At 36.7% G+C, this 24,869-nt stretch overlaps 1 protein-coding gene across 2 annotated transcripts in view; it reads left to right on the top strand.

Annotated features, from left to right (window-relative positions):
• The window catches only part of GRM1 (glutamate metabotropic receptor 1), a 447,639-nt gene that overhangs the window by 312,252 nt on the left and 110,518 nt on the right, over positions 1–24,869 (top strand). For both annotated transcript variants that reach the window (XM_002714863.5, XM_051855288.2), the window contains exon 3: positions 16,116–16,351. In XM_002714863.5, the coding sequence (XP_002714909.2) occupies positions 16,116–16,351 (236 nt within the window). The remainder of the gene's footprint in view (positions 1–16,115; positions 16,352–24,869) is intronic.

Genomic DNA, 24,869 nt, shown 5'->3' with positions numbered 1-24,869 from the left:
ATATTTGGGGGGTGAACCAACAGAAAGGGAAGACCTTTCTCTGTCTCTCTCTCTCTCACTGTCTAAATCTGCTTGTCCGAAAAAAAAAAAAAGAAAAGATGATTAGCCACACATAAATGAACATTAACCTAAAGTTGACTATACACTTACAGTTACTTATATATTGCCATGTGTTAATAAATCTCTCCCTCCAATTACAGTATAAAGAAAAAAGAGTTGGCGTAAGAAGTACAATGATGGAAGAAGTTAGCATAAAGTAGTTTACTGGCTTTGGAAATGGAAGGGGATTTATAAGCCAAGGAATGGAGATAATCTGTAGACAGTGGAAAAGAAGGGAACAGATCCTTTCCTATATCTTTCAATGGAAATACAGCTCTGTTGACCCTTTGGTTTTAGTTCACTGAAACCCACTTGGAATTTTTGGCCTGCAGAGTTGTAAGATAATGAATTTTTTGTTGTTGTTGTTTCAACCCATCAAGTGTGTGGTAGTTTTGATAGCAACAATAGTAAACTAATACAGACTTTGTTACCTGTAGGTGGTGACTTCACATGACAGGTTTGTGGGTGTGTGGAATGACATTGGAATTGGGCAATGGTCATAGGCTGCAAGAATTTTAAGCACTGCAAAAGAAGAAAGCCTAGGTGGTCTTGAAGATTTTAAGTAGAAATATGACTGTTAATGGCTCTGATATTCAGGACATCAGAAGGATAAAGAGCAGGATAGAAAAAATATATACTGTCCTTGATAATACCTGAGTCATTATGAACAGAGTTGATAGAAATAAGAATATTAAAGGCACTACCAGTGATGACTGAAATGGAAATGAGAAAAATATTCTTGGAAAGTACAGGAGAGGGGATCCTTGTTTAATGGTGATAGAGCGTAACTGCATGATATCCGATGGTTATATGAAAAACAAATCTTAAGAATTATGAACTTGGATGTTTCGCTGATGTAATTTCCAAGCATTGTATCAAAAATACATTTTTTTGTTTCTCGTGGTTAGTTATAGTGAAGTGTGACAGAAAGGAAACAAATTGAGTGAAGGACTGTTAGACTAGAATGAATGGAGAAATTCTCAGCCAATCAACATTGTGACTATACTAAAAATAAGAGACTCATTGTTAGGAAAGTATGCTCTAGAGAGAAAAGCAAGGATGTAGATGAATGACCTTTTGTTACTGCAGTAGGAGGATCAAAATATCAGTCTTTTCAGTCATACGGAGGACTCTGAAAAGATCAGAAAGCAATTTATGGATATATTCAGCCATTTCTAGAGAAGGCAAAAATAGAGACAGGCTTATCTAGGAAAGATCTATGGAGGAGCCTCTTGTTTAATGGGATAAATGTCCATGACATACGCAAGAGAATCATGAATTTGTTGAGAATGTTTTACTGTGAAACACTGGTAGCTCTGTCTGGGTTAATTAAAGATTTTATAAAATGAAAGAAAACGGTCATACCCACAAGACTATATAGTAGCAGGTAGATTGATGAAGCTAATCAGTTGTACACATGTGCTACCCTTCATTAAAGAAACAAAGTATGATGCAGAAGGCAAAACCCCAAGCCCAGATGGTAGAATTGCCAACCACAGAGGATTATTGAGACCCAATTTTTTTTGGCTATTCAGGTTTTGCAATTGTTTAGGGGTAGTAACTCTTTTTTTTTTATTTCCATTTTCTCCCCTTATGAGTGGGGATGTCTATATCATCAGTACCTCATTCCTGCCTCACTATTGTGTCTTAGGAACAGAAAATTTGTTTTCTAATTCATTGGTTCATAAAAGGAAAGTAATTTTGCCCCAGGATGCATCATTTTTCACTCATTTCTGCTATAGTTGATTGAAGTGATGAGACTTTGGAATATTGAACTGAAGATGTTTAGAGATTTTGAAATTGGAGTTTAGGATGTGATGGGTGGAGATTTTTGGAGATGATTGAATGCAGTGAACGCATTTTGCATGTGGGATTGATGTGCATCTTTATGTACTAAAGAACAAAATACAATGGACAGAATACAGGTACCTAAAGATGTACACAACCTAATTTCCTGAGCCTGTGAATATGCTGTTGCATGATGAAGGGGGAATTAATATATCATATATAATTATGGATATTAATCAGCTGAATTTAATGTAGGTTTTTACCTTAAATTATCATTTTCTCAATATGAATATATTACCTGGTTTCTTTTTGTTTACATTTCTCTGGGAAATTAAGTTAATATTACTTTTTGCTGAAAATGATAGATATATTTAGTTCAATTTCTGTTATATTATTATTTTGTTAATTTTTTTTTACTTTTTAAAGGCCTTTCACTAGGTATTTTAATTATTTGCCTACTTAGTGTTATCGTACATCTGTGGCTGTGCAAGTCAATTTCATCTGACATTTAGGAAAGTTTTCATAACATTATAGCAGTAGATTTTATGTTTCACTTTCCAATATACTTATTTCTTAAGTATAACACTCATACAGAAATGAACACAAAATATGCATAATTCAGTGAATTTTCACGGAGAAAATACCAATATATTCATTACACAGACAGAGTTTAAATAGCCCAGGCACAAAGACATGGCCCTTAGGTCTGCTTTCAGCTGCCACCACATTTCCTTCTTAGATGTGATTCTGACCTTTAAAATTAGAAATCATTTTGTCTGTATTGGAAAGTATTTAAACATTTAAGCAAAATACACAAAAGTTAATCTTTTGTGTCTGTGTTGCTTTGATCAACATTAGGTTTATGTGATCCATGCATACTATTGCACATAGAACAATCAGCTCTCAAAATGTAGCATGCACTTACATGAGCTATAATAGCACTAATTTATCTTTTATTTTTCATTAATATTCCAGTTGCTTACAGATAATAACACTGATGCTGTGAACATTATTATTCATGTCTGATGTATATATGTACATATTTATGGTGAGTATGTAAATAGGTATAGAAATTCTGTGCTGTACTATACACATATATTGAAATATGGGGTTTTTGGTATAAATTTCTGATACCCGTTATCAGTTAAGGAAATTTTTCTCAATTTCATTTTCTATGCATCTGTGTGTGTATGCTTTAAATTTTGAACAAACATTAAACTTTATGGAACTGCTTTTCTATATCTATTCAGATAGTCATATCAGTTTTGCCCTTTAACATGTTATAGTGTACTCAAAAACTATAAATAAATTATAAAACCAAGTTGAAATGGAAAAATTTCTAGAGAGACAAATTACAAAAACTGACCCCAAAAAAGACAGAAAATCTGGATAAACTGCTACAAAAATGAAGATATTGAACCAATTATTAAAAGCATCCCAACAAATAAATGTCCTAGACTAGATGGATTTGCTGGTTGTTTGCCAGTCATTTAAAGCACAGTTAACACAAATCATTCTCACTCATTTTATTAGGCCAAAATGGCCATGGCATCAAAACCAGATAAAAGTATCAGAAGAAAAGTAAACACAGACCAATATATTCTATAAATATAGCTGAAAAATCCTCAATAAAACCCTATATAATTAAATCTAATAGCATGTTAAAAATGTCATACACAATGACTAAGCATGGTAGTTCAAAAAGAGAAAATAAATCAATGTAATCACTTTAAGAGAACAAAGGAGAAAAGTGTTATGATTATCTCAATTGAAAAAGAGAAATGTTCTGAAAAAAAATTAATGTCCCTTTCATCCTAAAAACCAGTATACTCATGAAACTAGCTTTATAAGGGTCATCCTCTACATGATAACATGGGTTTCCATGAAAACTCCAAAGAAATAACATATTCAGTGGTAAAAAACTGAATCTTTTCCCTTTAAGATCAAAGCAAGACAATGATGACAAATGTCATCACTACATTCAACACTGTACTGGAAGTTGTGGCCAAAGCAATTAGAAAAGAAAAATACGTAGAAGGCATCCTAATTTGAAAACATAAAGTAAAGGTATTATTTAGAGACAAAATTCTATTCATAGCAAATCTCAAAGAATACACACACACACACACACACATACACACAAACCTACTAGCGCAGGTAAGCAAATTCAGCGAAGTTGCAGGCACTAGTTCAGTACGCAACAATCATTTCCATTTCTCTTTACGTGCAATGAAAATCCTAAAGTGATATTAAGGAAACAATTCCACTTGAGTGAGCATTGTGATACAACAGATTAAGCAATGACTTGCACCTCCACATCCCATGTCCAGCTGATCCAGCTCCCTGCTAATGTGACTGTAAGCAGCAGATGACGGCTCAAATACTTGAGCACCTGCCACCCACATAGGAGACCTGGATGGAATTCCCGGCTCTGGCTTCAGCCTGGCCCAGCCCCAGCCCAAGCTGTCCAGCTGTTTCTGCCATTATGGATGGAAGATGGATCTCTCTCTCTCTCTTTCTCACTCTCTCTCTTCTTTCCTCTGTCTCTCTCTCTCAAATGAATAAGTGAATAAGTCTTTAACAATAAAGGAAAACAATTTCATTGATAAACATTTCTTTCTAAAAAAACAATAAACTTAAACAAGGAGGTAAAAAATTTATACTAAAAACTACCAAATATTTGCTGAATAAAATTAAAAAAGGTACAATCAATGGAAATGTATTCATGGATTACAAGACTTAATATCCAATATTCATAGATTGGAAAATAATATTTTTGATATGACAGTATTATCCCAAACAATTATGAAATCCCTTTAAAATTATGGCAATCTTTTTTTCAGAAAAGTAGAAATTCAAATTCCCAAATTCATATGCAATTTCAGGTGACTCCAAATAGCCAAAACAATATTAGAAAAGAAGAATAAAAACAGGACTCACACCTTTTTTCAATTTCAATACTTAACTACAAAGATACCGTAATCAAAGCAGTTTGGTGCCAATATAAGGATAGATATAGAACAGTTCCATAGAGTTCACAATTCAGAAATGAATTCATATTTATGCTCATTATTTTCATCTTAAATTTTTAATTTAATTGTCTGATAGAGAGGGAAAGAGAGAAAGAGAGAGAGTGCACAGTAGCTTCCATCGCCTGATTCACTTGCCAAATGTATGCAGTAGCTGGTTGTGGGGCATGATGGAAGAAGGTAAATGCAGGAGCTGGGAACTCACACAACATTTTGAATGTTGTAAGTACTAGTGAAATATTCATTTTAAGATGATTGCTTTGTGTCATGCAAATTAAACCTTAATTAAAAAATAAGAGATTAATTTTAGAGAAAGGAGGTAGAGGTGACACCGATGCAGGTAAACTAAAAATATCAGCCTCAGTTGATAGCTCTCCGACAGGACTAAACTTTGAAGCTAATCAGTTATACATTAAAAGAAATCCATACATTACTTAACGCAATATGGTTTTGATATATTATCTTGCTTATCTTCTTGAACTGGTTTTATAATATATTTTTGCATCTACCTCATAAATAATATTGGAGAACATTTTCAAAAATTTTCTACCTTTGTCTAGTTTTGATGTTATAACTTAATAACCTCAGTGAATGAATTATAGAATGTTCATTTCAAAGGTAGAGATTGTATGTCCTTTGAGCAGTTAGAAAATCATCTGATAAATCTAATGTTTTTAAGTGGGTACATTTTAAACTGCTGACTTAATTTTTAATCAACTATGTGGTAGTTCTGAACTTGCATTTCTTCTAAGATGGACTTGCTAATTAATATTTTCTAGGAAATTGTCTATTATATGCTTAGAGTTAAAATTTATTGATGTCAAGGTTTTATAGTATTTTCTAATTTTATTTTAATTTTGGACATATAATGTTCTACTTTTAATTTCAAATACTGTTCATTTGTGCCTTTTTTTCATCCATGTTGGCAATTTCAGAGGATGGTATATTTTATTTGGTGTTTTATAAAATTCAGTTTTTTGCTTACTTGATCCCCTCTATTATATCTCTTCTCTAATGCCATTAGAAGTTAAAGATTTTTAATGTCACTAAACCTATTTTTCTGAGAGTAGGAAAATTGATCCTATCCTTTCAGTTATTTCATACAATATTTTTGGTATTTCTTATAGCATGTACTTTTAATCTGATAATAATTTAGTAATCAGATGTGTGTGTGTGTGTGTGTGTTATAAGTAGAACTCAGTAGGATTGTATCATTTATATATTTGAAAGGCAGCCAAAGAGAAAGAGAGATCTCTTATCTGTTGGGTTGTTCCCCAAATTCCCACAATAGCCGGGGCTGAGCCAGGCAAAAGCTGGCAACTCAATCTGGGTCTCTCATGTGGTGGCCCAAGGTTTGAGTCATCACATGCTTCCTCCCAGGGGACACATTAGCAGGAAACTGGAAACAAGAGTAAAGTCAGAATTTGGACTCAGACCCTATGATATGAAAGGTGGGTGTCTCAAATACCCACTTCTCTTTTATTTTTAATTGATAAATAATTATTTATTTCCTTATTGGGTACAATGTTATAGTATAATACATGCACATTTTTATAGTACAGTCCAATTAGAGTAATTATCATATCTCTCATCTAAAATACTTATCCTTACTTTAGGGGGAAATACTTAGCATCTGCCCTTTTAATAATTTTGAAATGTATGATACATTACTAGTAACTGTTTTCCCAGGCTGTTTAAACAGATCACTAGAACAATCTCATAATTAAACTTTAAAAAACAGGGAGGTAGTGGAAATAGGTAGCACCATCTAGATCTTATTTTTTATTTTGTTTATTTATTTTTAAAGTTTTTATTTATTTATTTGAATAACAGAGATATAGAGACAAGGAGAGAGAGAGAGAGAGGGAGAGGGAGAGGCAGAGGGAGAGGGAAAGAGAAAATGTTATGTTCCATCCACTGGTTCACTCCCCAAATAGTTGCAACAGCCAGTGCTGGGCCAGGCCCAAGCCAGGAGCTCAGAGCTTCTTCTAGATCTCTTACATGGATGTCAAGGGTCCAAGCATTTGGGGCATCTTTTGTTGCTTTCAAAGGCCATTAACTAGGAGGTGGATTGGAAGTGGAACAGCCAGGACAGGAACCCACACCCCTATGTGATGCCAGAGTCAAGGGTAGCAATTTAAACTGCCAAACCACAAACTGACTCAGTTTTATCCTTTGACTTAGATCACCTCTTTCTCTGTCTATCCCACCTTGCAGTGAACTAAGGATTCCAAGTTCCCTAGATTTTTAAGGTCTCTTTAAATATTGAGTTCCAGTGGCATTTAATTGGATTGTATGTATTTTCAGTATATGGATGAATTTTTATGGTAATTTCCATGCTTATGGCTCTTGTACAATACTTACATAATATGACTATGTAATTTCATACATCACACATGTTTATTTTCTTCCCCTTATTATTTTTTTTTCTACTTGAGTCCCTAGATTGACATCAAGCTTGCTTAAATTGGTGGGCTAAGTTTTGGATATTGCCAGGTTTCTAAGTTCCCAGCTTCTGAGTTTCAACTCTCCAACTTCTGTGTTTCACAAGACCATTTTTTCCATTACTACATAGATGTTGAAGCCCATTTCCAATCTTCTAGAAGCTTCTTTACAGTCTAAGCCCCTTTGGCTTCTGTTGTAGTCTTTTATGCTCACCATTTGGCTTTGATTTTCACCAGCATTTCTCACATGTGGATATTCCTTTTTGTTTCTTATTTATATTTCATCCTTTGCCTTTAGGTAGTTTTGTTAAGAGAATATATGTATAAACTTTTTTAACTCACTGTGAGTTTTAGAAATTTTTTAAAAAAATATTCTACTTTTAATGAAAATGAAACCAGGAGGAGTTTTGACACTTAGTATAAATTCATAAGTCATATAGCTATTGACCCCAACCTTTTAAGGGCAGTTTGATTTCAAAATGGTAAGAACTAGAAATTTGAGATTAAGATAATTTGAATGGGATATGTTAAGGGAATTCATTAATGAAGTCACTAAACCATTGAATTCACTCTCAAAAAGCCACAAATTGATGTGCTTTGACCTTTTGTTCAAGTAAAAAAATAAGTTTTAAAAGATTACAGAAAAAAATTGACAGTCTGGTTATCATCTCAAAGCACAAGAAACAGCATGAGGAAATTCACCCGCTCTGTCCTGCTGCCTTTGTAGCCACTGTGAACCCAATATACTCTATGCTTAGTCCTTCTTTTACTTCCTCCCTGCATTCTTTCCTTTCTTCCTTTCTTCCAAAAAGTACTGAAGACATAAAATTATGTCGTCAGTAGGGCTGAAAATTTATTTCTGTTCCCTGATGTCTCCCAGCTAAGAGTTTCATTGTCACTATCACAATAACCCTTCAATACAAGAAGCTGCCCACCACACACTGCTACAAAACATCCTCCCAACTGGTCATAAGTCATTTATTCTCCACTTTCAGTCTATAAACCTCTCACTAATTGCTATTCAGGGCAGCTAACTTCTCTTTCTCCACAAATACTTACTTGCCCTTTCCAACTTGTGACATTTTATCAACTGAGGGTCAGAAAATCTACTCACCAAAGATGTTCTCACCAAAGAACATTTCCTTTTTGTCTCTCACATTATTGTGCATAACTCTTGCTTCCAGCCTACTGTCTCCAAGAACCGTCTTCTCAGTCCCAGGACTTTTTTACAGTTAGAGGTCACTAAAATTAGGAAATGTTAAGCAGCAGACAGAGCTTATTAGATGAGGTCAGTTTTGACCCAAGAAGCCAGTCTCAAGTTTCAAATTCTGCTAAAATTTTGAAGAATTTCAGCTTGAAAGCAAACCACTTCTGAACTAGTCCCAGTGGAATCCTATGGCCAACAGCTTGCTCTAACACAGGAGGGTTTGGGGACAAATTCCCTCAGGCTGTGATTTTAAAATTTTTCTGAAATACAATTGAGATGCGTCCATGAGATGTCGGAACACTGAGGGCTTCCTGAGATCATAAGGACAGAAAAATTTGCTAAACAAGGTGCAAAGAAGGGAGCTGAGGCTTGCTTTGCTCCCTGGTGGCCTTGCTGATTTCTCTAGTTTTGATAGCAGAAGTAACACATTAATCTAGGTCATCAAAACAAGAGTACTGTCTCATACAAAATGTCATCTCCATTTCCTAACTGACTTAAAAAGGCTGTGGAAATATTTCAAAAATGTACAATATCTCAGAAAAAATCAAACACCCAGTAGATAGCTGAAGAATGTAAATTATATATTCAAACACCATCTATTCTGACAAATGTACACATTGTACACCAAGGCTTCTGTGGCAGTGGATAATGTTCAGGCTCAGCTGCTTGTTTTTATCCTAGGGCATTTTCATGACTTGTCTAAAATACTCTTTCCTGTCATCCTCACTTGATTCATACCTTTCTGCAGCTCAGATCTCAGCTTAAAAGTTCTCCCTTCAAAGTTGTTTCTCGCAGGCGCCATGGCTTACCTGGCTAAATCTCTGCCTACAGTGCCAGCACCCCAGGCTCTAGTCCCAGTTGGGGTGCCAGATTCTGCCCCAGGTGCTCCTCTTCCAGTCAGCTCTCTGCTGTGGCCGGGTAAGGCAGTGGAGGATGGCCCAAGTGCTTGGGTCCTGCACCCACATGGGAGACCAGGAGGAAGCACCTGGCTCCTCGCGCAGTGTGCTGGCCATGGCAGACATTTTGGGGGTGAACCAATGGAACAGGAAGACCTTTCTCTCTGTCTCTCTCTCTCTCACTGTCTAACTCTGCCTTTCAAAAAAAAAAAAAAAGTTGTTTCTCTAACCACTCAGTGTTTTTCCTGGAGATCTGTTATTCATCACCTTCCATTAGTAAAACAAAATACTTGATGCACGTCATTTTATAAGGAAAAGAGTTTTATTTTGGCTCAGGATTCTAGAAATAAAAGGGGCCTCATCTGCCAGTGACAGGCATGTTGGAAGAGCCCTGAGGTGGGAGACGGCATCACATGACAAGAGACAGGGAGCACCCATGTCTGTGTGTGTCCTCGCTCTCTCTCTCTCTCTCTCTCTCCCCCCTTCCCCTTCATCCCTTCCTCCTTCCCTGTAAAGCCACAGGATTCAATGATGGGGCCTCCACCTTAATGAGTTCAACTAATTTAATCACTCCTCAAAGTCCTAAATCTAACACTATAGTCAAAATAAATATTCAACTTCTTAATGCCTTACAGTGGGGATTAAATTTCAACATATGGAGACTTGGTGGACACAAACTATATCCAACCCCAGCATCATCCAATCTAAAACACTCTTCTTTCATATCACTTGAATCACAAAAATCCTCTACCTCGGGGAGAGCTTTGTGTTGTAGAGGGTCAAGCCACCATTTACAACACTGATATCCCACACTGGAGCAACAGTTCCAGTCCCCATTTCTCAGTGGCCAATCCAGCTCCTTGCTAAAGCACCTGGTAAAGCAGCCGATGGTTCCTTGCACTTGGTCCCCTGCCACCCTGCTACTCAGGTGGGAGACCTGGATGGAGAAACAGGCTCCTGCATTCAGCCTCTCCCAGCCCTGGCTGTTACAACCATTTGGGGAGTGAACCAACAAATGCAAGATCTCTTTCTATCTCTCCCTCACTTCTCTGTCACTCTAGCTTTCAAATAAATACATAAACCTAACACACACACACACACACACACACACCACGCAATCCTCTGTGTAATTACAACACCATGTGATAATTGGTCATAATGGTCACTTTTTTATTTCTTTTTCCCTCACTCCACTTGTGGATTTCAATGCCTAGTAATTTTTTAATTGAATGCCATACGTTGCAAATTTTACCTGGTCAGGTACCTAGTATTTGTATTTCTAAAATCATTCTTGAGTTACTTGTGATAAGCAGTTAAGTTACTTTCATCTTTTTGTTTCCTGTTTTTAAGGTTTGTCAGGCAGATTAAAAATAGCATTTAGTCTGGGACTAATTTTTCTGTACTGCTGAGGTAAGACCATTTTTAGTACCTTGAATCAATTCCTGATGATTTATGAAATTTTCTACCCTGGCTTTTCATAATAGTTATTCTTCCCAACACTATGTTAACCTAGGCACTATTCCTTCAAATTCTTTTTATTGGTTATTTCAGCACATTTGTTTGAAAATTTCACCACACGCATGGGCTACGTGAGGTATTTGAGGGAAGGATACTGCATACTGTTCTCTCTCATGGCTGTCTCATTTCCAGTACTTTGCTTGTGAACTCGGGTCACCCTGGCTTTTAAGGCTTTTGATCCCCCTGGAAATCCACTGGACTGTACCTGTCCCTACCTTCTTGTGTGATGGTTTGGAAAACTCCAGGCAGTAAGCTCAGAAACCTGTAGGGCTCCCTTCATTTATTGTTCAGTAAATAAATTTATTCATCTGATAATTGTCAAATGAATAAAGCCAGTCTAAATTATTATTGAAAAAGGTGCTTTACTTCCCTGATATTTCCCACAATATCAGCTGATGTAAATTACATTATAACACATTTCCTCATTCCTTGTGAATATAACTAACATTGTAAATTAAAATATTTCATTCTTATTTATTTGTGGCTTTTGAAGATATGGTTTTATTATGTTTTTCTTCTTTTCCTGATTGTTTGATAGTCTGAATATTTCAGAAGAATTACAGTTTATTATCAGATATATGCAATTACTTGAACTCATATCTATGCAATTAATTGAAGTCATATCACTAAATAAAATTGCTTTAGTTACTATATTGTAATTATTTTAATTGAATGCAAATAGATACCTCAAAAATGATTTTGCACATTTAAAGATTAATACTATTATATTTGTGCTTTTTGCTATCAATTTGCTGATTATTTTAACTAATATCATGTAAATGTAACATGTATGCAGCTTGTAACAATTATGATTGGTGGAAGTAGATATCATATCTTCCTGTGGTTAAAAGCAGAATTTGTTAGAAGTTACCTTAGAATTCAAGTTTAGAATATGGAATGTTAGAGGAAATGATTTGATGTGAAGAAAATAGTTGTGTGGGCAAAAACTGAGAGGAGATCGGTAATAAGGATTCTTACGTATTAGTGAGAAACAATTAAAATATACAGCTTTTGTTTACCCATTTTCCAGTTCCTCCACATTAGGCAGTTTTACTTTCAGACTCTAGTCAGGAAAAGGAACTTATAATTGGGAAACAGATGGAGTGGCAGAAGCTGCTAGAGGCTGTGAATGTGCCTCGCAGAGTCCAGCACCATCTGAGGCTGGGTCATCACCCAGCACAGCATGATTCACTCCAGATCCTTGAGGGAGTCACAAGGTGTCTGAAGGTCATCTCAGGTCAAACACAGTCTACACTACCACCAACACCATCTTCTGAGAAACATCCCAGGCAGATAATTAAATGAGCTACTCGCACCCTGTTTTAATTACAGGGTTAATTCACCAAAATAATATTCTCACCCCGAATTCCAGTATAATGTCTTTTAAATTCTCATCAAATGTGTTTGATAAGGAATACATAAAGGAAATGTTGTAATAGTATAAAAACAAGGAGAAGCTTTATGGTTGCTTAGCACAATTGTTTTTTGTTAACAGCCCTAACACCTTACCTGTGATAGATTTCAGATCTCATGCAAAATTCTTGCAACTAACTCTTTAGAAGATATTCTCCAAGTGGATTTGTTAAATAATTCTATTTATATTCTGGTTCTCTTTGAATGTAACACCAGCTATAACTTCTGGAAGGGGAATCACGCTCAGTGACATGAAGGGCTTTGATCAACAGTGAAGAGAATTTTGGACTCTAACCCTTGAGACTACAGAGTTCAAATCTGTCTGTGTTCACAGACAAAGCATCATTCTCATGACGTGACTTCTGTAGGCTCAAGAGCAGGATGATGACACTTTAATCTGCTTCTAGCATTGACACATGCTGTTGTCTTCACATACTAAGCTTGAGCAGAAATGAAAATAAACATAGAAAGCTTATTTCATACATTTATTTAAAGCTGTGAGATGGTTTCTTGTATAAACTGTAAATACAATAAATCTCACATAACAATTGACCTTGGGGAAAACTACACTTCAGGCTTAACCTTTATATCAAAAAGTAATTCCTTTCTTCATGTGATAAGTCATTTTAAGTATTTACTCATAAGCAGAATTTCTTGAAAGACTAACTAGTTTTATTTTGTCCTTTTTTTTACCATGATACAAATTATTGCTCAAATCTCCAATCTGCTATAAGAAGAAGTTAAAACATAAATATAAATGTTTTTAAATGTAAATAATCAAGTAGAGACATTCTAAGTAGATTAAGCATACAAAAAGATGGATGAATGGTTCTTTTTTTTTTCTTATCCATTTGACTGGCTGTCTCATTCAGTAATGGTGAGCAAAGAACACTCCAGAACCACATTCAGGCCACTTATCATGAGGGAGGGGAACGGACTGCCTTTGTTGAATAATAGGCTTATAACACCAAGTTATTATAGTCCCTAAGCTAACAGTACCTAGGATATATGAATATACTATCATGCTGTTAGTAAAATAGTGCCATCTAATCTGTGGTGCCATCTCAGGCTCTGACCTCTGACGCCATCTTGCACAGTAAGCTTCAGTCCTAAGTCCAACCTGGCTTCCTAGTTGTCAGGTGACTAAAGGGCCCAACCACAAGTGTCAGCTCTACCCTCACCCTAACAGCATTTGTTACTCCCACTTCCCTACCCCCTGCAAGAGTCTAACAGGACCTGCTTCCTGCACACGTGCTCTCTCTTGCTCTCTTGCCCTCTCTCTCAGGCCTGTTGGGTTTTCCCCACCCAACAATAAACCTTTCCCTTAATTTCAGTGTTTGGTGTATTTCATGGTGGCCTTACTCATGTGCCAACTGTACACTCCCAGCATTTCTTAAAGATGCCATGCTCTATCTTCCATATTAACCTAGAAGAGATCTTCTGTACCAATCCCTCTTCTTCTCTTCACCTAAGTAAAGCTGACTGCACCTTTGGATCTCAGCTCAGACATCACTTTCTTAATGGAGCCATCCCTAACAACCCCAACTCCACACACATAGCAACACCCCAGAATCAGATGAATTCCCAAGTCTTCTCTCTCTTCAGCCCTCACCCGAGTTTATAGTTGTGTTTAATGTCTTTTCTTCCTACTAGTATGTAACACCCTGGAGGTAGGCTGTTGTGTATCTTATGCTCAGTTGTATTCCTAGCAGAATGTCTGACACACATTGGTTGATAGGTAAATGCAAAAAAGAGTGATGGTAGAAATGAAGAGAGGATTGAGAACCAGAAAGGAGTAGAAAAGAAAGAAGGAAAGATCTGTGTCAGCCTATAGAAGGTTTAGAAGCATATGGACATTCTCTGGTCTGACGAGGTAGACAGATTGTGCCTCAAATACCCATTACTCTGGAAAAATCAGCTCTATTTCCTACAACTCTCAACCTCTTGGAAACAGAGCTCAATGATTCACTGGAAAGATTCTAGAGAGCAACGAAATCATTTAGTCTGGCTAAGTGGAGAGTACATTTATCCTAATTAATCTCAGTTAACAGGGGCTGAGCCATGCTCAGTCTCATGTATTCGGTTGACCTGGTTCCCTGCTCTGTGCGAAGCAACCAGTTGCTTGGTTATGTCCCACGAACTGCAGAGCACAATCTGTGACAAGGAAGAAAAATGTACTTCCTGATCACAGCGGCCTTGATGCTCCCTCAGCATGAATCACCTTTACATAAGTTTCTTCCTGAGTTGGAGCACCTGACTTTCCTTTTCATACCACATGTACCTTACAAAACTTGCAGTTGTAAATTCTTTATCTTGAGATGTAAACCTTCTCTCAGCCTCTGGCCTGTTTCACACCTCAGGAATGTCTTTTCCAAAGACTTGGGAGCTATTTCTTCAAAATGCAATCATTAGGAATGATGGTAAACCCTTAAATCACAGTTCTGTGGGAGGATAGGAGCCTAAGTTAGATAAGTGATGATCAGCAAATACAGACAGCATAATTATATTGGCCAACACCCTCCCACACCTTTCGTCATCATCTGGTGCTTTCCCACTAGCTCACCTCAACATTAGGTAACCCTCCAAACTTTTGTTTCAGCAGATTTGAATTCAAAATGTCTCACCTGTTGCAATAGTCTTGAGTGAAGCCTTCATTGTCTGTTAACTCTGTCTGGCACATATTTTCTTTGACACCCTCTTAGGCCTGACTTCCATGTACTCCTTAGTCAAATGGAAGTAATATCACTAATAATAGATGTAAAAGTTCCAGAAAATAACCAAGTATTGTTTATCATTTTTATCCCTTGTCTATACTCCTGCGGAATAGTGGCTTTCTACTTTCTAGTTGTTGAATTCTTTATTTGGTGGAAAATTAAGCCTGAGATTGTAAAGTGAACTGGAAGTATGTTATTGCAAAAAAAAATTTAAAAAAAGAAGAAAGGAAGAGGGAGAACTTCATTACAGCTTTTAACTGTACATATGAAATCCTATTCTCTTTATAAAATTAAAAAATTCTAATGGAATAAAACGTTAAAAATTCACATTTAATGTGAGTAACTCTTTTCATATCTGGTAATGAGACTTTATCTTTAAGTGATATTATTTTGTAAAAGCATTAGTGGAAAAAAAAAAAACAACTCATCTGATCACTTTTGTGGGAGGAAGGTTTGAAGATTGCCCCAAGTACAAAACCTGTTGTCGACGAGTTTCAGAGCTAGAACAGTTTTCTTCCCCATGGAAGGCAGATCATGTGGTGGGTTTGACTGCAATGGTGAATGCTTATTTAGCTCGTATTTTGAAAGCCCTGAGTACCTAGGCTGTAATTTCCTAGTGTGGATAGTCATTGACAGGCTTTGTGGATTGGTGATGAAGACCACTGAACTTGGGAGCAGGACTGCCTGGACTCACCAGGACTTCAGCCCACTCCTGAACATCTTCTGTCTCAGTGAAAGTGAATAGCACAGGGTCTGAGGTTTAGTGAATTCTTAGTAAACTTTAGTTGTACCTGCACGCATATATAAAACAAACCAAGAATAAACATGATCTTACACTTCACAACTTTCTACTTTATCCCAAAGATAATTGTTTATGGGTAGTATTGCTGACTTACAATACATTTCAATTTTTGCTAGATTTTTTTCTTCATTCATGCATAACTCTGAGCTCTATTTGTGAGACATTTGTCTTTCTCTCTCCCCACCCCAATCCCTGCATTTTTTAGTGATGGATGGGCAGACAGAGATGAAGTCATTGAAGGTTATGAGGTGGAAGCCAACGGGGGAATCACAATAAAGCTGCAGTCTCCAGAGGTCAGGTCATTTGATGATTATTTCCTGAAACTGAGGCTGGACACCAATACAAGAAATCCCTGGTTCCCTGAGTTCTGGCAACATCGGTTCCAGTGCCGCCTACCAGGACACATTCTGGAAAATCCCAACTTTAAACGAATCTGCACAGGTAACTCATGTTCATAAAATATTAAGTCAAAGCTTTTGGTCATCTATTCTAGCTTTAGTATAGCTTATGAATGATTGCAGGTTCCAGGACTTTAGATTCAAAGTCACAATTGTTATCTTTGTGTATGGAAGAGTTAGAGTGAGGTAGAAGTGTGTATTGCTCCATGTTCCTGCATTCTGTAAAGACTGCTTTCGTCTGGTGGATCAAATGATAAGAAGAGATAACCTAAGTAAAATAAAAGCCAGCTGAGAAGTCAGGTATCTCCCACTCAAGCCAGTAGGAAAAGATTTTATTATAAGAATGTTTAAGAGATGTCAATCACAGAAATAGATAAGAAGCACTGGTTTGATCTTTTCTTTTTCCAGTGTGACTTGTTTACCAGGACAAGTCAGAGGAAGATGAGGTAATCACCCTAAGTCACACTACTGACATGGTGTTTATAACATAGCTGTCAAAAATAGCACTCTCCCTTTAAGCCAGAATGCTGGTTCCCAGTTCTTTCAATGTACTGCTCACTCCTGCCTTGCCTGCAAAGGGTAATACATTCATTTAATTCTTTCAGCAGCTTTGAGAAATCCACAACATGTCTTTTTCCTCCACAGAAATTATCTTAACCATTTTTTTTAAAAGATTCATTTTATTTACTTGAAAGGCAGAGTTAGAGAGAGAGAGAGAGAGAGAGAGAGAGAGAGAGGTCTTCAGTCCACTGCTCTACTCCCCAAATGGCCACAGTAGCTGGGGCTAGGTCAGGCTGAAGCCAGGAGCGAGAAACATCTTCTTGGTTTCCCACATGGATGGCAGGAGCCCAAACACTTGGACCATCTTCTGCTGCTTTCCCAGGCACATCAGCAGGGAGTTGGTTTGTAAGTGGAGTACCCAGGAACTGAACCCATAGCAGGCGGTGGCTTTACTGGCTACACCACAATGCAGGCGCCTTAACTTGGTATTCTAAACAATGGGCCCTTCATGAGTATTATCATTACTGATCAGGGACATCACTGCTCCCTGCACTTTCACAGTATTGTCTATGTTGCAAAGATGGGTCATCTTCGGTTTATCAGAGTGCCTCTCAAAGCTGCATTGGAAAGATGAGTAAAGATGTGACATGGATGAGAGTGGAAGCCATCCCAACCCTGAGGGAGGGCTTTCCAAACAGAGGTAGCACCACACATAAAGAGGCACAAACATGCCTGAAGGCACAGTGGCTGGACCCAGGGAATATGCAATGCAGAGCCTGCAGGACCTCATCAGCCATTGTAAGAACTCTGCCTTTGCTTGGAGTGAAGTGAGAAGACAGGGAATTCAGCACAGTAGAGACATCATTGGCCTTACTTTTTCAGAGCAGAATCACTCTTGGTACAGCATTCAAGCATTGACAAAAGAAAGAGTGTGGGGAAGGAAATCAATGAAGAGACCACAGAAATAATGTGGACATGGTGGAATGGGCCCTGGCCCTGGCAAGATCAAAAGAGATGTGCATGTTGAGTATATTTTGGGTGAGAATTTAGGGGATTTGTTGGTAGATTGTCAAGAATGACTCTAGTTTGAGCAAGTAGGAGGATGGAGTCATCATTGACTGAGACAGGAGGAGCTCAGGAAAAGCCAGTTGTGGAAGGATCCAGAGGTTGACTTTGGAGAAGATAAATTTGTTATGTCTGTTAGCGGTCCTACCATCTATGTCACTTTGTCATCATATTTTATTAGTAAAATGCAAAATACTAAAAATATTACTCATTAAGCATGCTTAGAATTCTTTATTTAAAGGTTTATAGGAAAGTATTCTGGGACTTGAGCTCTCAAAACAAAAGTTAGAACTCTGCTGCCAGGTACATTAATAGTTTGTGGTTTCAATTGCTTTAGTACGTGTAAATGTCAAGGTTAGAGCTTGAACTTGGCTGATGTTCACAAGAATAATTCAAATTCATGAATTATTCTTGCATTGTGCTTGAATCTCAGAGCTATTTTTAAGAGCTCCTTATGTGATTTCAATCTCTCATAAACATGTTTGTCTTTGCATTTCATTCTGGAGTCAAGTTCAGCACCTATTTTCCTTTGTTCTTAGTTCCAAGGAAGGCAGAAGGCTTACTTATCTATTTAGAACTTACTTATTTATTTAGAACTAATTCACAAAATATTTGATCTTTTCTGCTGCAGAAATCTTACAATTTTATCCCTAGTGGTTTATCTATGTTATCAATGTGTATATACATTTATTCAAACATATCTTAGACTTCAGTTTTAATCTTTATATTTTAGTGAAATTGGCATCAATGTTATTGAAGAACAATATAAACTTTCACTTCAGATATTATTATTCCACTGGGCTTCTTGACTATCAAATTAATTCCATAGCCTTATAATGAATATGCAGACACATTTATGAAAATTAGAATGAGGAAGTGGAATAATGTTTTCATACTATTGATAGATACTATTTCTGTCACTAATTTTTACCTCTTTTAATTGGGTCATTTGTGCTGTTTTGAAAAAATTTTAAATTGCCACTACTTTCCATAGAATCTTTTATTGAGCTTAATCTCAGATGTCACTTTTTAAATAAAGAGTTTACAAGTGTCCTGAGCCCAGACTGAGTAATTTGGGAATCATTGTGATGATTAAATAGTACTTCATGCAAAGTCCACGTCACTGCTTAATTAGTTGAGTGTATCATGGGATTGGAGATATTTTGGAAAAGCACTAACTGAAACATCAAAGCCTAACTTCTAAAAAAACAATCATTATAATGATAACAGAAAGAATAAATATAAAGCAAATCAAAATTACTCTGTTTCAGTGTCTTTGCTACTTAGAGGATTTGTATCATCTTTGCAGTGGCATAATGCTTTATCATTCTTGGTGAGAATCATTAGAAAGAGAATGTAGAAGCTGAAAGTATACTACTGGATCCAACACTGATTCAGTTATAAGTATATGCCATATAACCTTGATGACCTCACTTAACTACTATGTTAATTTCTGCATCCTTAGTATAATAGCTACTTCTTACAGATGATGTGAGCATTGAGTGCATAACACAAATGGACTATTTTGGAATCTGTAAATACTCACATAAGTGTAATACTTACATAAGTGTAAAAGGCTATTACTAGTGTCATGTCTTATGAGAAAATAAACTATGACATAGTTCATCTCATAAAATTTAGTTTTTAAAGTTACAAATTTAGCATAACTATAATCTAGGTTGCAGAAATCAGAGAAAGGAAGCACACACCTTTAATCAGTTGACCTTACACAGTTGGTGTCAATTTAAATGCTTTCTTTTATGTTTTTCTAGGTAGATTTCTAAAAATTTTGGGTTTAGCTAGCCATGCTTATTACACACATCTTAAAAATACAGAAATTCAAGAGAAAGATTAGGAGCATTAATAACTTGTTCTTATTACCACCATTAACTCCTGTTAAAATTTTTGGTATAGTCTCATCATTTTCTACAAAGTTTTAAATTGCATACCTAATATTATATTATATATTGCTTTATAAAACAGAATAATACCCTTTCTTATAAGTTTATAAATTTCTCTTTGTCATCATATTCCTCAATTCTTAATAGCTACATAGCATTCTATGTACATGTAATCCATAATTTATTTAACTATTTAATTTTTCCCACATATTTAGGTTGTTTCTGATTCTTCACAAACTAAAAAAGAAATGCTTGCAAGAGACAATAAAAATTCTTCTTTCTAAACTTACAACTTTTGCATTTTAGATAATTTTTTTATAGTTCAATCAAAAAATAAACATATTTCTAAGGCTCTTGAAAATCAGAAGTTGCAAAAGGCAATTCCTACCAGCAAAGATGAAACTGCACATTTTCCCCATAGTTATAATCATATTTTGCATACAATTCTATCTGTGAGCTTCATTCAAGAGTATGCTTTGTATGATGTTGCTGTATTACCTGTATATTTAGCCACTCATACATTACTGGAAATTTAGGCTGGTTCCAGTTTTACTTATGAAAACAAACAAAGCGAAAAGAAAAACAAAAACAAAACACTGACTATGGTCCAGAAAGTTTTCATTGTTATTGTGGGTAAAATTTTTGAATTGTTACTTGTTCCCTTAAAATAGACTCCTAAATATATAAGTATTTGGTTAAGAATATAGAAAGTTGGAGGTCCCTTTAAAACATCTATGGTAGGAGAAAGTGGGCATTTGATGCATCAGTTGAGTTGCTGCTTGGGTTGTCAACATCATATATCTGGGTACGTGGTTTGAGTATGGCTCCTCTACTTCCTATCCAACATTTCTACTAATACTTACCACAGGAGGCAGCAGTTGATGGCTCAAGTACTTGAGTCTCTGTGAACCATGTAGGAGAACCAGAGTAAGTTCTGGACATGTAGCTTTGGAATGGCCCAATCCGGGGTGTTTCAGACATTTGGGGAGTGAACAAGCAGGTAGAAGTTATCTCTCCACTTCTCTCCACTTCTCTCCCTCTCCCTCTCCCCCTCCCCCTCCCTCTCCCTCTCCCTCTCATTCTCCTCTCCCTCTCCCTCTCCCTCTCCCCCTCCCTCTCCCTCTCCCTCTCATTCTCCTCTCCCTCTCCCTCTCCCTCTCCTTCTCCCCTCCCTCTCCCTCTCCCTCTCCCCTCCCTCTCCTTCTCCTCTCCCTCTCTCTCTCCTTTCCCTCTCCCTCTCCCTCCCTCCCTCCCTTCTTCCCTCTCTCTTTCGCTTCCCCCTTTCTTGCTCTCCCTATCTTTCACATAAAATGAAAAGAAATTTTAAAGACCCACATATGACAATATTATTTGCCATGGCTAGGTCTATTAACTGTAACAGAGTTTTGAGGTTAACTATGTGTTTCCAAGCCTTTTTAACAACCCAGTGCATTTACAGTTACAATTTTACTTTCTCCCTTATTCTTTGAAACAATTGGAAACAGATGGACACAGTTTTTTTAAAGCTAGTATATATTTGTATCTGGCTATTATTCAAGACATAAGGAAATAATTTTGCTGGTTTCTGTAATGCTAATGCTCACCAACACCTCAAGACTAATAAGATAATGACAGCTAACTAGAGACTATGGTTCAATGTCACCTCCAAAATTTATGTTACAATTCATTTTCCATTATGATAATCTTGGGGGGTGGGACCTTAAAGATGTGATTAAGTCATGAGGGTGCTTCCCTAATTTATGAATTATTTCCTGAAGTAGGCTTCTGATAAAAGAATAATTTTGGACCCCATTATCTCTTTTGTGCACTCCCTTGTCCTTCTGCCTTCTGTCATGGAATGACTCAGCACAAAGGCCCTCACCAGATGTTGTCTTTGGTCCTGGACTTCCAAGGCCATTGGTCAAATAACTTCTGTTGTTTATAATTTGTTCAGTGTGTGATATTCTTTTTTTTTTAAACTTTTATTTAATGAATATAAATTTCCAAAGTACGACTTATGGATTACAATGGCTTCCCCCCCATACCGTCCTTCCCACCCACAACCCTCCCCTTTCCCACTCCCTCTCCCCTTCCATTCACATCAAGATTCATTTTCGATTATCTTAATATACAGAAGATCAGCTTAGTATACATTAAGTATGGATTTCAACAGTTTGCTCCCACACAGAAACATAAAGTGAAAAATAATAGATGATTTTTTTTAAATGATGATGAAATCAGAGCAGACCTATTGTCATGTTTAATCCCAGTGAGAGTCAAGTTGGGAATTGATGATTTCTTTTTTTTTTTTTTTTTACAGAGGATCAGTTTAGTATGCATTAAGTAAGGATTTCAACAGTTTGCACCCCCATAGAAACACAAAGTGAAATATATTGTTTGAGTACTCGTTATAGCATTAGATCTCAATGCACAGCACATTAAGGACAGAGATCCTACATGAGGAGTAAGTGCACAGTGACTCCTGTTGTTGACTTTACCAATTGACACTCCTGTCTATGGCATCAGTAATCTCCCTATGCTCCAGTCATGAGTTTCCAAGGCTATGGAAGCCCTCTGAGTTCTCCGACTCTTATCTTGTTTAGACAAGGTCATAGTCAAAGTGGAGGTTCTCTCCTCCCTTCAGAGAAAGGTACCTCCTTCTTTGATGACCTGTTCTTTCCACTGGGATCTCACTCACAGAGATCTTTTGCCAGAGTGTCTTGGCTTTCCATGCCTGAAATACTCTCATGAGCTTTTCAGCCAGATCCGAATGCCTTTAGGGCTAATTCTGAGGCCAGAGTGCTATTTAGGACATCCGCCATTCTATGAGTCTGCTGAGTATCTCACTTCCCATGTTGGATCACTCTCCCCTTTATTTACTCCATCGGTTAGCGTTAGCAGGTACTAGACTTGTCTATGTGCTCCCTTTGACTCCCAGTCCCTCCACCATGACCAACTGTGAACTAAAATTGATCACCTGGAACAGTGAGATGGCATTGGTACATGCCACCTCGATGGGATTGAATTGGAATCCCTTGGTATGCTTCCAACTCCACCACATGGGGCAAGTCAGCCTGAGCATGTCCCAAATTATACATCTCTTCCCTCTCCCATTCCCACTCCCATGTTCAACAGGGATCACATTTCAGTTAATTTTCAACACTTAAGAATAACTGTGCATCAATTACAGAACTAAACCAGTCATATTAAGTAGAACAGATAAAAAAACTACTAAGAGGGATAATGTATTAAGTTGTTCATTAACAGTCAGGGCTATGCTGATCAAGCCACCATTTCCCATAGTGTCCACCTCACTCCAACAGGTTTCCCTCTTGGTGTTCAGTCAGTCGTCACCGATCAGGGAGAACATATGGTATTTGTCCCTTTGGGACTGGCTTATTTCACTCAGCATGATGTGTTCCAGATTCCTCCATTTACAGCATCAGGAATCAGACTAAGCTATCAAGACTTTAAGGAAGGAAACTTCCCCCAGTAGCTTGAAGCCTGCCATTCAGAATTTTCAGACTTGTACTGATTTTCATAATATACTTGCCTTGATCATTTCCTAATTTTGTAGGAAAAATTTTTGTAGTAAAAATTTTCAATTTTTAATTAACTTATTTTTGCAAGGCCAGAATAGATTAGTCCAATATAATTTGATCCATGTTAAGATTATCCACAATCTGAAATAGGTACTAATTCATTTCTACCCTTTGGATCATAGTAACAAATTGTCTTTAGACTTGGAAGTTTACATCACATGCAAATATTCATTCCAAAAGAAAATAATATATCTTCAACCAGGAATCAGGCACTCAATTAGAATTTGCGGAAGACAACACATTTTTTCACTCCTTTGTATCCATGCTATTTGAAACATGACTTTGCAGCTCCTCTAAAGAGATGGAATTTTGATCTCTACTTCTTTAATCTATATTGACCTTAGAACTTATTAGCACCAAGTCTGGGCCTCAAGAGGCTTGACCTACTTCCATTCTCTTTTTTTCAACCCTTCCTCAGCCATGAAACAAGATGAGTTAGTCTGCCAAGAGATGAGAAATAAACAGATCAGACACAGGATTATCTCCCAATTCAGGATGTCCTAAATCAACCAGTCCCCAGATAATCTTTTGACTCTTAATGCATGAGAAGAGTCATATCCAACTCATGGCAGGATGATGTGACTGTTGACTCCTACATTCATTAACTAAGTAAATTCTTGTTATTCTAAGCCATTAAGCCATGGCTGTGGTTTGTTATGCAGCTTCATTTTGAAGGTAGGTAATTGATAAAGGGTCTTCACAGACTTGTATCCATGATCTTACATGGGCCAATAATTGATTTAGTTAAATTAAAGAGCATAATTCTTCAGCCAATGCTAGTATGCTCGTTTTTCCCCTCCTTAGAGAAACAATACAATTATTCTCTAACTCTCATGGAACAAGGTTAAGCATTTTTTATAGGTCCTGCAATTAAGAAGGTTTTCAAATCCCTTGATCCAAGGCAGTACAACTACAAGAACTTAAAGGTAAGATAAATAAACACCCTTAAATGTAGCAGTAGTGCACTCTCATACAGTGATGGTAGGGGTTGCTTCATGGAAATATGTTTCAAAAGCCTCAGATATATGTATTTCTTTTAGCTAGAAGAATAAAGGCAAACTGACTTTGTTACATCTTGACATTATAATTTTTCAGACACATATTATTAATTATCACACACATATAAAGCTCAAAATATTATGCTATAAACACAATGTTTGCTTATCTTTTGATTAACACTTTTGATCTGCATGGTCAAATACAGTAACCACTAACTTTGTGTCTATTTATATGTAACTTCATTAAATTAAACATTCAGTTTCTCATTCTCACTAACATAGTTCATGTGTTGTTAGCTAAAAGTGGTTAGGACGTCACAACTGCAGAAAATTTCCTCTATTGAAGAAAGTTCTATTGAACAAATCTGCTCTAGACAGGATTCTACTTTTTTTAAAAAAATATTTTATTTATTTATTTGAAAGGTAGAGTTACAGACAGTGAGAGGGAGAGACAGAGAGAAAGGTCTTCCATCCATTGATTCACTCCTCAAATGTCCTCAATGGCAGAGCTGCCT

This window comes from Oryctolagus cuniculus, chromosome 5, assembly GCF_964237555.1.
Source record: "Oryctolagus cuniculus chromosome 5, mOryCun1.1, whole genome shotgun sequence".
Lineage (NCBI taxonomy): Eukaryota > Metazoa > Chordata > Mammalia > Lagomorpha > Leporidae > Oryctolagus > Oryctolagus cuniculus.
Note: the sequence above shows the minus strand (reverse complement) of the source record. Positions and strands in the feature narration are given on the sequence as shown.